The 12782-nt window shown below is 43.7% G+C and overlaps 1 protein-coding gene across 4 annotated transcripts in view; it reads right to left on the bottom strand.

Moving 5' to 3' along the window:
- Nucleotides 1–1710: 1710 nt before the first annotated feature.
- The window catches only part of NMNAT3 (nicotinamide nucleotide adenylyltransferase 3), an 87290-nt gene continuing 76218 nt past the window's right edge, over nucleotides 1711–12782 (bottom strand). For all 4 annotated transcript variants that reach the window (XM_038415541.2, XM_038415540.1, XM_038415539.1 and 1 more), the window contains one exon: nucleotides 1711–3386. In XM_038415541.2, coding sequence (XP_038271469.1) covers nucleotides 3037–3386 — 350 coding nt within the window. In that variant the 3' untranslated portion in view covers nucleotides 1711–3036. The remainder of the gene's footprint in view (nucleotides 3387–12782) is intronic.

Here is a 12782-nt window from a genome sequence, read left to right as displayed (position 1 = left end):
CATGCCCATGTATTAGCATGCAGTCACCAGAGAGGGTAGACAAGTTGTCCCACAACACCTGCCAATGTGAGCATAGATTGGCATAGTAAATTGTGTATATGAATCTTGCAGTATGTGCCCAGATAGCTGTAATGCTTGTCACAGGATACAACACCAGTGCTGATATGGGATACGACAAAATAGAGATGTGGTTGCACTACTGCAGGTTAGGCTACCACAAGTTAAATTACCCCGTGACTACCTACCCCATGCTTAACATGCACTGAAACACAGCCAAAGTCACAGAGCTCCAGAGTCCACTCTTGAGGCAAAAAGGAAAGGAGGACTTGTGGCACCTTTTGAGATTAACAAATTTATTTGCGCATAAGCTTTCATGCGCTACAGTCCACTTCATCGGATGCATGCATCTTACACAATCCCTCCCTCCCTTTCTTTTGTGGAGTCTTCTACATCAAAGTTGAATTTGACAGGATCCGTAAGATGTTAGCCCAGCATTTGAATGGTTTACTGTGTCTGTTGTGACATGTAAGGAACAGCTACTCAGTAGATATCTTAACTATTTTCACTGCATTATTCATTTCAGAAACACTACAGTTCAAGTTGCACACAGGTACACTAGCAATAACCCACTGTCTTAGGTAAAAATCATATCCCTTTCAAATTACATCAGACTTTCTTATTAGTAAACAAGATGCCCAACAACATAGTATCTAGCTCAGGGGTGGGCAAAATTTTTGGCCCTAGGGCTACATCTACAGAAATTGTATGGTGGGCCACGAATGCTCACAAAATTGGGATTGCGGTGTGGGACGGGGTATGGGCTCTGGTTGGGAGTCCTGGGTGGGGCCAGAAATGAGGGGTACAGGAGGGGGCTCCAGACTGGGGAGTACGGTGGGGGGGGAGGGAGAGGGCTTCAGCTGAGGGTGTGGGCTCTGGGTGGGGCTGGGGATGAAGGATTTGGTGTGCAGGAGGGTGCTCTGGGCTGGAGGGGTTCAGAGGGCAGAAAGGGGATCAGGGCTGGGGCAGGCAGTTCGTGCATGGGGAGAGGCTCAGGGGTGCAGACTTCGGGCAGCTCTTACCTCAAGCGGCTCCCGGAAACAGCGGCATGTCCCTTCTCCAGCTTCTACGCAGAAGCGCAGTCAGGCGGCTCTGCATGCTGCCCCATCCGCAGGCACCACCCTTGTTGCTCCCATTGGCTTTGGTTCCCAGCCAATGGGAGCTGCGGGGGCATTGCTTGGGGCGGGGGCAGCATGCGGAGTGGAGGCCCCTGGCTGCCCCTAGGCATAGGAGCTGGAGAGGGCCATGCCGCTGCTTCCAGGAGGCACGTGGAGTGGCCCCCGACCCTGCTCCCCCGCTGGAGCGCCAGAGCGGGGCAAGCCCCAGACCCCGCTCCCCAGTGGGGGCTCGAGAACCAGATTAAAATGGCTGGTGGGCCAGATTTGGCCCATGGGCCGTAGTTTGCCCACCCTGATCTAGCTACTATATGAATTATATAATGGTGTCTGGCAAACAAAATGTTGCTACCATTGACAATATATATAGCCACGTGACTATCCAAACACGTTATAACCAACAATATCTGATCATATCACCAGTTAATGCTGCATTTATTGTTTCTTTTATTCTTTTTCCTTAAAACTATCAGCTGTTCAGTAATCCAGAGGACACAGCTGAATTAGGCCTTCTCATATCAGGCACAGAGGAAACAGGTTTTTGGAAAATATCCTCTTTTATTGCAACTTCTAAGCATTATACACAAAGTAGAATGCAGCATGTGTGTGCTATGAAAGCCAAAGCAAAACACAATCTCATTGTTGAAATGAATCCCATGACACCAAAAGAGCATATGGTGTAAGCAATTGTATTGAATTTGTATGATTTTATACAGGACATCCACAGACTGCTGAGTTGGGAAAACTCAAAGATTACTTAAGGGGAAAGCAACAGATAAATTTCACCACTTCCCATAAATTATTAACAACTTTCAAAACTTTGGCTGGCATTACTAGGCTTCAGAACTGCTGAGACATCTCTAGGGGCTATTCATGCAAGAAGGAAAGGAACAAGAACAGTAGAATCAAGTGAGTTGTTCAGATAATTCTCCTGAATGCAAGGAAAGAGAGTGTAGAATCTCCAGTGCTGCTCGCTCTTCTTGATGTTGACATAGGGGGCATGGCTGGGGCTCCCTTATAGCTGGGCTGCCATATCAACAGCTTCCAGAGTTTTGACAGCTAGTTGCTCTAAACTATGCCAGGGGACTGGACTAGCATATAGGACTCAAGAGGAAAGCAAAGAACCTCCTTTACAGGTCCCATTATGAGCTGGATTGAAAGTAATGCAATTTAAGCACATGCCTAAGTGCTTTCCTGAATCAGGGCTTTATTTCTGATCTGCCAACATATATACACACAAAACTGAATGGTATTAAGTAATACAGTGAAATCATTTTTCTTTCAGGATCCTATAAAGTAGAAATGTGGCAATAACTATGTACATTTTAGCAGTTTATTGAAAATATTCCTGAGAAGGAAATATGACAATAATTTTACTCTCACTATCTGTAAATGGCCAAGACACAATCAAACTGAAACAGTTCCTGGTATTAGAAGATTGTAATACAGGAAAGCACTAACTACAGCCCTTGAGGTCATTTAAGTCATCACAAGAATCCCTCAACAATTACTAAAGATTTTAATATTTGTGTTAAAAACAGAAGAAATGTAATGTAAATTACCTCTTAGTGGAGATCTTAAAACTGATAGCCCTTTGCACATAACAGCTTAGGAAAGCATGAACTCAGTAGTAATATAGTATAAAAACTTTTCTGAATTACTCTACAAATGTTCAGAAGCATAGCTAGTTGCAGCTCCCCCCAACCTACTTCACTTTCCTCCATACACAAAGATTGTGCCTTTGCAGGGATTTTCCAAAAATAAATGCCATTGTGTTCTCCCCATTTGGTGGAATAAATACGTCAATCATTTAGTGTGTTTATCGTTGTGTTGTGTAGTTTAAGAGGCTGGTGTTAAATCCCCTTTATTTTTCCCTCTCACTCTCTTCTGTGTAGATATTATAGTGCTTAATATAGGAAATGACAGAATCTGGAATGAGGTACTTCACACTTAATCCTTTGCATAAAGCATGTCGGATATGCGTGGCACTGATTTCATTCTGAATCCATTCTGTGACCAGGTGGATATTGTGCTGGAATTGAGTTAGAAGTTCTGATTCACTGATGTACTGAACGGGGTCAGAGCCAGCACGGCTAATACACACCAAACCAAACTTTTCTACTATTTCTTTAATATGCTCCTCCTTCCAGAGATTAGGTGTACTAAACGTCTTCAGAATGTCAGCTCCGCAAAGCAGCTTTAACTCTGGGGAAACTGGAAAAGCAAAAACAAATGGAAGTTTTATGAAGATCCTCATTAAAGATGGGAAAAAAGTTGATGAGATGACGTTAAGTTTTTCACTTATTTCTGGTATTTTACCCAAATTTCTTTTGAAAAGTTACATGAAATATTCTGCTTGGATAAAGAATAAGGAATTTGAGACAGAGGTCCACTGTCTAATCACCAGTCAGATCCCAAAACAACCCAAACTCCATTGGACAACTATATCTTGGCCCATAGGATTTAAAAGGTGATCTGTATGATTGTAAAGGACAGTTACTGCAGTATTTTTTATAAGCAACAAAGATGAAATACAATCAAGGGGCATTTAAGGGCATGAATTTGGCTCATAGGGTATTAGGCTGGATAATAGGCCATACATTGAGAAACTAGTAGTCCACCCATTGAGGTTCTATTCACTACTCAATATAGGCTTGATCTTTTATTCAAGTTAATGGAAAAACTCCCATTGACTTCCACAATAAAGGATCAGGCAGCTGGGGTGCATACAGCTCCCACGAGCATTTTAGCCATTTCATCTATGCACTGGAGAGTGATGATATATCTCAGTTGTGAAGTCGTTCTGTTTTTTCCAGAGTACTTCTGACCGAGCCGAGGCAGCTTCCAGCATTTTCCCAGAGCAACCAAATTTAATATTACTGATGTGTACTGGTAAAGTAAGGCTATTAGAGACCTTTCTTCTATCTCAGCATCACCTCCTAAATATAGGTTAGGAGTAATAAAATCTAGTAATATAAATCGACCTTTTTTAAAAAGTGAAAAATAATGGACAAAAACCCAGAGACCAGGAAATTCAGCATTAAGGCTGCTACTGCCCTTAATTCACCCTGTTGCATGGGAGTACATCAGTCCTCGCAGTAGGCAAGATCACATTTTTCCAGTACCTAGTAACCATAGAAGCAAGAGGTGGTGAATTCAGGACAAACAAGAATTACTGAAATGTGGATAAAAGAATAAGGAGTACTTGTGGCACCTTAGAGACTAACAAATTTATTTGAGCATAAGCTTTCCACCAAATGCATCCGATGAAGTGAGCTGTAGCTCATGAAAGCTTATGCTCAAATGAATCTATTAGTCTCTAAAGTGCCACAAGTACTCCTTTTCTTTTTGCGAATACAGACTAACACGGCTGCTACTCTGAAACCTGAAATGTGGATGTTCTTCCTTTAGTGGTTTATCTCAAAACCTCCTTACAATTATTCTCAAAGTAAGTGTTTATGGTTTACATTTCTGCTATGTTTTGTTAGGTTTATATCACAATTACACACACAAGAACTATACTAAAAGAACATTATTAAGGTTGCAAAGTCAAGCACTCAAAAGTTAGGAAATGCCTGAATTAAGGTTGCCTGTGAATCTTAGTGTAGCCCCTCTGTGCACATGCTTTATGACACAGTCTTTAATTACATGTTCATACACACATTTTTCCCACAGGACAGTCTCATTCAGTACACAGAGTGGACAGGGCTCATCTAATCATCAGCTTTTCATTTCCCTCCCCCCCCCAATTGTTCAATGTGTGGCCTCATATTTTATTTACTGCACTCTATTCAAACCCTGCTCCAAAGACAGTGGTAAATTATGACAGTGATTTACCAACATTAATTTTTTTCACAATAAATTATTTCACAATACCCTTGTAAGCTGAGGAGACATTATCCCCATTTTACAGCTGGAGAACTGAGGCACAGAGAGATTAAGTTAAAAAGTATCTACTAATTTTGGGTTTTCAATTTGAGATGCCTAGGACCATATGTAGCATTAAATAGTGTTTTATATGTTCAAAACATAGCTTCCATTGACTTCAGTTGCAACAGTGAGTGCTTAGCAATTCTGTAAACCTGACACCATTCCCTCAAATCAGGTACTCAGAAAATGAGGAACACACAATTAGTGATTACTGGTTTAAGTGACTAGCCTAGTATCATTTCAGAGTAGCAGCCGTGTTAGTCTGTATTCGCAAAAAGAAAAGGAGTACTTGTGGCACCTTAGAGACTAACAAATTTATTAGAGCATAAGCTTTCGTGAGCTACAGCTCACTTCATCGGATGCATTTGGTGGAAAAAACAGAGGAGAGATTTATATACACACACACAGAGAACATGAAACAATGGGTTTATCATACACACTGTAAGGAGAGTGATCACTTAAGATAAGCCATCACCCACAGCAGGGGAGGGAAAGGAGGAAAACCTTCCATGGTGACAAGCAAGGTAGGCTAATTTCAGCAGTTAACAAGAATATCAGAGGAACAGTGGGGGGTGGGGTGGGGGGGAGAAATACCATGGGGAAATAGGTTTCAGAGTAGCAGCCGTGTTAGTCTGTATTCGAATCTTTCCCTGTTTGCTGTAGAGGATGTTGATCAGGTGGTTCCGCAGTTTCCTTGAGAGTGTGTACTTGTGGCACCTTAGAGACTAACAAATTTATTAGAGCATAAGCTTTCGTGAGCTACAGCTCACTTCATCGGATGCATTTGGTGGAAAAATTGACAGATTTCCACTCTATACGGCTAAATTCAGTGCCTTGCATAATCACAGGTTTCAGAGTAGCAGCCGTGTTAGTCTGTATTCGAATCTTTCCCTGTTTGCTGTAGAGGATGTTGATCAGGTGGTTCCGCAGTTTCCTTGAGAGTGTGTACTTGTGGCACCTTAGAGACTAACAAATTTATTAGAGCATAAGCTTTCGTGAGCTACAGCTCACTTCATCGGGAAATAGTTTTACTTTGTGTAATGACTCATCCATTCCCAGTCTCTATTCAAGCCTAAGTTAATTGTATCCAGTTTGCAAATTAATTCCAATTCAGCAGTCTCTCGTTGGAGTCTGTTTTTGAAGCTTTTTTGTTGAAGTATAGCCACTCTTAGGTCTGTGATCGAGTGACCAGAGAGATTGAAGCGTTCTCCAACTGGTTTTTGAATGTTATAATTCTTGATGTCTGATTTGTGTCCATTCATTCTTTTACGTAGAGACTGTCCAGTTTGGCCAATGTACATGGCAGAGGGGCATTGCTGGCACATGATGGCATATATCACATTGGTAGATGCGCAGGTGAACGAGCCTCTGATAGTGTGGCTGATGTGATTAGGCCCTATGATGGTATCCCCTGAATAGATATGTGGACAGAGTTGGCAACGGGCTTTGTTGCAAGGATAGGTTCCTGGGTTAGTGGTTCTGTTGTGTGGTGTGTGGTTGCTGGTGAGTATTTGCTTCAGATTGGGGGGCTGTCTGTAAGCAAGGACTGGTCTATCTCCCAAGATCTGAGAGAGCGATGGCTCGTCCTTCAGGATAGGTTGTAGATCCTTGATGATGCGTTGGAGAGGTTTTAGTTGGGGGCTGAAGGTGATGGCTAGTGGCGTTCTGTTGTTTTCTTTGTTGGGCCTCCATTGTCTACAGCCAAGCGCTACGATATAACCGCATTTGCTCCAACCCCTCAGACAGAGACAAACACCTACAAGATCTCTATCATGCATTCCTACAACTACAATACCCACCTGCTGAAGTGAAGAAACAGATTGACAGAGCCAGAAGAGTACCCAGAAGTCACCTACTACAGGACAGGCCCAACAAAGAAAACAACAGAACGCCACTAGCCATCACCTTCAGCCCCCAACTAAAACCTCTCCAACGCATCATCAAGGATCTACAACCTATCCTGAAGGACGAGCCATCGCTCTCTCAGATCTTGGGAGATAGACCAGTCCTTGCTTACAGACAGCCCCCCAATCTGAAGCAAATACTCACCAGCAACCACACACCACACAACAGAACCACTAACCCAGGAACCTATCCTTGCAACAAAGCCCGTTGCCAACTCTGTCCACATATCTATTCAGGGGATACCATCATAGGGCCTAATCACATCAGCCACACTATCAGAGGCTCGTTCATCTGCGCATCTACCAATGTGATATATGCCATCATGTGCCAGCAATGCCCCTCTGCCATGTACATTGGCCAAACTGGACAGTCTCTACGTAAAAGAATGAATGGACACAAATCAGACGTCAAGAATTATAACATTCAAAAACCAGTTGGAGAACACTTCAATCTCTCTGGTCACTCGATCACAGACCTAAGAGTGGCTATACTTCAACAAAAAAGCTTCAAAAACAGACTCCAACGAGAGACTGCTGAATTGGAATTAATTTGCAAACTGGATACAATTAACTTAGGCTTGAATAGAGACTGGGAATGGATGAGTCATTACACAAAGTAAAACTATTTCCCCATGGTATTTCTCCCCCCCACCCCACCCCCCACTGTTCCTCTGATATTCTTGTTAACTGCTGAAATTAGCCTACCTTGCTTGTCACCATGGAAGGTTTTCCTCCTTTCCCCCCCCTGCTGTGGGTGATGGCTTATCTTAAGTGATCACTCTCCTTACAGTGTGTATGATAAACCCATTGTTTCATGTTCTCTGTGTGTGTGTATATAAATCTCTCCTCTGTTTTTTCCACCAAATGCATCCGATGAAGTGAGCTGTAGCTCACGAAAGCTTATGCTCTAATAAATTTGTTAGTCTCTAAGGTGCCACAAGTACTCCTTTTCTAGTATCATTTAGGAACTTTGTGGCAGAGGCAGGGATAGAATTTAATTCTCCAGAATAGCATTCAACTGCCTTAACCATGAGATCATCCTTTCTCTTCCTACAATCTTCTATCTCATTTACTACACACCTTCCAACTTTCGCAACAAATGAAGCAGGGGTCTGTAGTCTCCTTCACTACACAATTTTGACTCATTCCCAAAGCAAGCCCACTATATGCACAGAATGAGGCCATTGTCCTGTGGAAGAAGTATGATCATCTAATTAAAGACTGTATCAAATTTAGGTTGCACCAGGAACATTAACTATGGCATTTCTTAACCTCTAAATGATTGACTTTGCAACCTTAATAATGTTCTTTTAACGTGGTTTATTTTCTGCATAATTTTTTAGCTCTTTTTAAAAAAGCAAGCTGAAAAACCAGAAATTCCATCATGTTGCATTATACTGACACCCAACTGGGCCATCAACAAGGTTGGAACCTTTAGATCCACCACACAGACCTCTGCCACTTGAGCTACCTGAGTAAATGATAGCAGTAGTAGGTTGCCATCTTCCATGTGAACCAGCACTACAGGGGGATGGGATGCTTTTTGCCTGTGGATTTCACAGACATTAGCTGACAGCAGAGGAATGGTGAGACTTAGAATTTTGGATTCCATTTCAAGCTCTTCAGAGGAGTGTGCTCTAGGATGCCAAACACTGATCCCTGCAGCTCCATCTCCTCCAATCTGTCTGGGCCCAGTCTTGTCTTTCCTACTCCTCATCCCGGCCCCAGTTTTCCCGTCTGAACTCCTTCTCCTGCTCTCAGTCCCAATCTCCTTGCACAACCATTCCCAGTTATCTTCCACCAGCACCTTGTCCTCAATCTCTTTGCCCAAGCAGTCTCTGCTCCCTGCTCCTCATCTGATTTGTCTCTCCCCTCCCCACCCCAGTGACCCCCAACCTCACATTTACCAAACCCACAGTCTTCCTCCTTGGGTTCCTTGTCAAATATCCGTTTCAGCCTCTTACCTTCTCCACCCCCACCACCCATTTCCTTCTCTCTTTGCTCAGCAACTCCCAGTTCTTCTGATTTCTGGCCCCTCATCAGATCTCTCTCTCTTCCCCTTGACCTACTGGTTCCCAGTCGCACTCTCTTTGTTCAACCAGTCCCAGTGTTGCTCCCAGGCCCCGCCACTATGTTTCCCTCCCTGGCTCCCAATCCTACTCACTTTGCCCAACCAGTCCCAGTCTCCTAAACCATCCCCAGTTTTCCTCTTTCATCCCTTACCAGCTTCCATCCCAGTTCCCTCAGTCCAGACTTCTTGTCCCATTCTCCTTGCCCCTCATCCCTGCCCCTCGATGCTAGGTCTGGCTCTTGTTCCCTCTGCATTTGAAACAGGCAATTTCCTCCTTGGGCACCCCAGGCAGGGCCGGATTAACTTTTTGTGGGACTGGCGCCAAACACATTTGTGGTCCCCCATGGTGCAAAGGGGCAGGATGGTCAGTCCTCCCACCACAACTGCACAGCACCCTGCATACCACACCGCTCACTCAGTGCCCCCCGCCCATAGACCTCCCCACTGCCCACCACCTTCCTCACAGTCCCACCATCACAGCTGCACAGCACCCCATATTCCTGAGGGGATTCTGCACCAAAAAATTAAAAATTCTGTGCACAATATTTTAAAGTTCTGAAAATTTTATTTGTCAATAAATAAATGTGGACGCAGTGGGGAGCACAGATCACTGGTGGCATGGAGGTGGGAGATTACCCGGCGGGTGGGGCGGAGCTGGGGCGGAGCAGAGGCAGTGGCTTTGGGGAAGATGCAGGGTGGGGGTGGAGCAGGGCCAGCTTTCCTGGCTGGCTCAGACAACCAGGGGAGCGGGCTGGCTGGGGCTCCTTCTGATTGTGGGCCCGGTGCCATGGCACCATGATAAACCTGGTACTGACCCCGGGGCACACTGAAAGGACAGGAGAAACAGACTCCCTGCTCTCAATTTAAAAGGATGAATTCAAACTGGAGCAGGTTCAGAGAAGGGCTACTAGGATGATCCGAGGAATGGAAAACTTGTCTTATGAAAGGAGACTTAAGGAGCTTGGCTTGTTTAGCCTAACTAAAAGAAGGTTGAGGGGAGATATGATTGCTCTCTATAAATATATCAGAGGGATAAATATAGGAGAGGGAGAGGAATTATTTAAGCTCAGCACCAATGTGGACACAAGAACAAATGGGTATAAACTGGCCACCAGGAAGTTTAGATTTGAAATCAGACGAAGGTTTTTAACCATCAGAGGAGTGAAGTTTTGGAATAACCTTCCAAGGGAAGCAGTGGGGGCAAAAGATCTATCTGGTTTTAAGATTCTACTCAATAAGTTTATGGAGGAGATGGTATGATGGGATAATGGGATTTTGGTAAGTAATTGATCTTTAAATATTCAGGGTAAATAGGCCAAATCCCCTGAGATGGGATATTAGATGGATGGGATCTGATTTACTATAGAAAATTCTTTCCTGGGTATCTGGCTGGTGAATCTTGCCCATGTGCTCAGGGTTTGGCTGATCACCATATTTGGGGTCGGGAAGGAATTTTCTTCCAGGGCAGATTGGAGAGGCCCTGGAGGTTTTTTTGCCTTCCTCTGTAGCATGGGGCATGGTTGACTGGAGGGAGGCTTCTCTGCTCCTTGAAGTTTTGAACCATGATTTGAGGACTTCAATAGCTCAGACATGGGTGAGGTTTTTCATAGGAGTGGTGGGTGACATTCTGTGGCCTGCGCTGTGCAGGAGGTCGGACTAGATGATCAGAGTGGTCCCTTCTGACCTTAGTATCTATGAATCTATGAATTCAGGTGCCCAACCTGGCACTGTCTGCAATGGTAGTGAACAGCAATTACAGGGAAAGACAGGCTCATCTCTCAGCTGGATAAAATCTTTGGGAAACAGAACGGAAAAGCTCCAACAAGTCTCCACTGAATACTTGTGAACTGCAATTTTTCAGAGACTTATAATTTAGCCAAATTTAGGCAGATATTCATGGCGGTGGCAAAAGGAACATACACGACATAAAGGTCACCTCCCTGACAAATATCAAGTCACTGCTCCAAAGCACGGAGGCACTAGAGTGTCTCAAAGAAAAGGTCACCAGAATTTTTTAAAACTGGGTTAAATGCTGTTTGAAATGACTGGGTTCTTTTTTCCTGTAATTTTCCAGCAAAGTTCAGCCTGAAACAGGTATCTGGCATGGCAAATTTCACCCTGAAAGCTTAAAGCTTGGCAAAGTTAAAAGCAACCAAAAACTTTTAATGGGAAGTGTCAGACAACCTTAATAATATGAGGCAAGGTGGCACAAAGCCCAGATAGACTAAGCATAGGATTGGGAAACAGAAATTCATAAGTTCTAACCCAGACGCTTAATGAGCATTTGAGAAAGTCTCAACCTGTGTCTGTCTCAGACTTTGCCTACAGTAGGGATTTGACCCAATTACAGCCATTGCTGGCCAGCCTCCATACACCCTATACAGGCAAGGCTGCTATTTGCATGGGTGAAATTTAACTTACCTTCAAGGAGAACTTTACACAGAGGTCTGCTGTATCACTCTTACATCGAGCTGATACACATCATTCTTAAGATGAAAAGAGACATAAGTACTAATTAATAATACTTTTAGGGCCAGATCTGCCAATAGAGCAAAAGATGAGGGCCCCCCACAGTGTTAAGTCCAAAGGATCAGAGGTTCACCAGCACAATCCCCCTGGAACACCTGCTCCTCCAAGGAACCTGGAGACAATAGATGCAGACCAAAAAGTGAGCACTGGCAGCATAGGAGGGAGCAGGGCCAGGCAAAGCAAGAGATAAGTTAATTCAGCACATCTCCAAGGAGCTTTCACTGACAGGCTTCTATGAAGCCCCAGACAGAACTTTAAGTGACTTTTCCCCTGGCAACACCCATAGGGGAATGGGGACAGTACCACTGCCAGCCCCCCTTGAGGATTTCAGGGTGTCAATGTCATTATGTGCTACAGCTGGTCAAAAAAAGTCAGAAAATTCTTGCCATTTGTCAGTTAAATTTCTAAAATCAAAAATTCTTGACTGGCTTTATCAAAGCCATGCAAGGAGGTGGGCTGGCAACTTTCAACCCCTGCACATTCGCCGGGTAAAATGGGCCCAAAGCATTTAAAAGGGGCTCTGCAATATTACAAAGAAAAACAACAGCAGCAAAACTATACACATGCATTGTGCAGGTGTTAGACAGAATCGGAGCTAGAATCTGCCCACAAAGATAAAAGAGGGATGGGCAATCAAGTTTAGCTCAATGCAACCAGTAGCCACCCTCATCTTTAATGTGGAAGTATGGCCTGCAGAGATTGCAATACCCAGAATGCAATGCACCATCTTATTCTAGCAGCCAGGAAATTGCTCTGTTTTAGGTGATTTAGGTGCAGCCCTTAGAGTCTTGGCATGTTTTCTATGCAGTTAAGAAAAATGAATGTCTCTCAGCATTATAAGAAAGGATATTTTTTTAATATGGTACTGTGCAGTTCTCAAAGGTAGTTAATACTCAAAGTATTTAATATTAAACAGGAATTGTGCCATACTAGAAAATTACAGTATCACCTTGTCTCCTTCTCCAGAAATGTTGTGATGTCACCAGCACTGTACACATGGAACAGAAAGTTGATGCTTGCTGAGAAGCTCCATTGCTTATTTAAAAAGACAACTAAAAGGTCATGTTATCGGTAGACCTACTGGGTCTCACAGCTGCCTTTCATTTCAGGATAACTGTAAAAAGCAACTGAGGTTCTTTATGGAATAGATAGCTGAAACAACAGGGGCCTCAACCC

The sequence above is a fragment of the Dermochelys coriacea genome, chromosome 9, assembly GCF_009764565.3.
Source record: "Dermochelys coriacea isolate rDerCor1 chromosome 9, rDerCor1.pri.v4, whole genome shotgun sequence".
Taxonomy (NCBI): domain Eukaryota; kingdom Metazoa; phylum Chordata; order Testudines; family Dermochelyidae; genus Dermochelys; species Dermochelys coriacea.
This window is presented reverse-complemented; position numbering and strand designations above follow the sequence as displayed.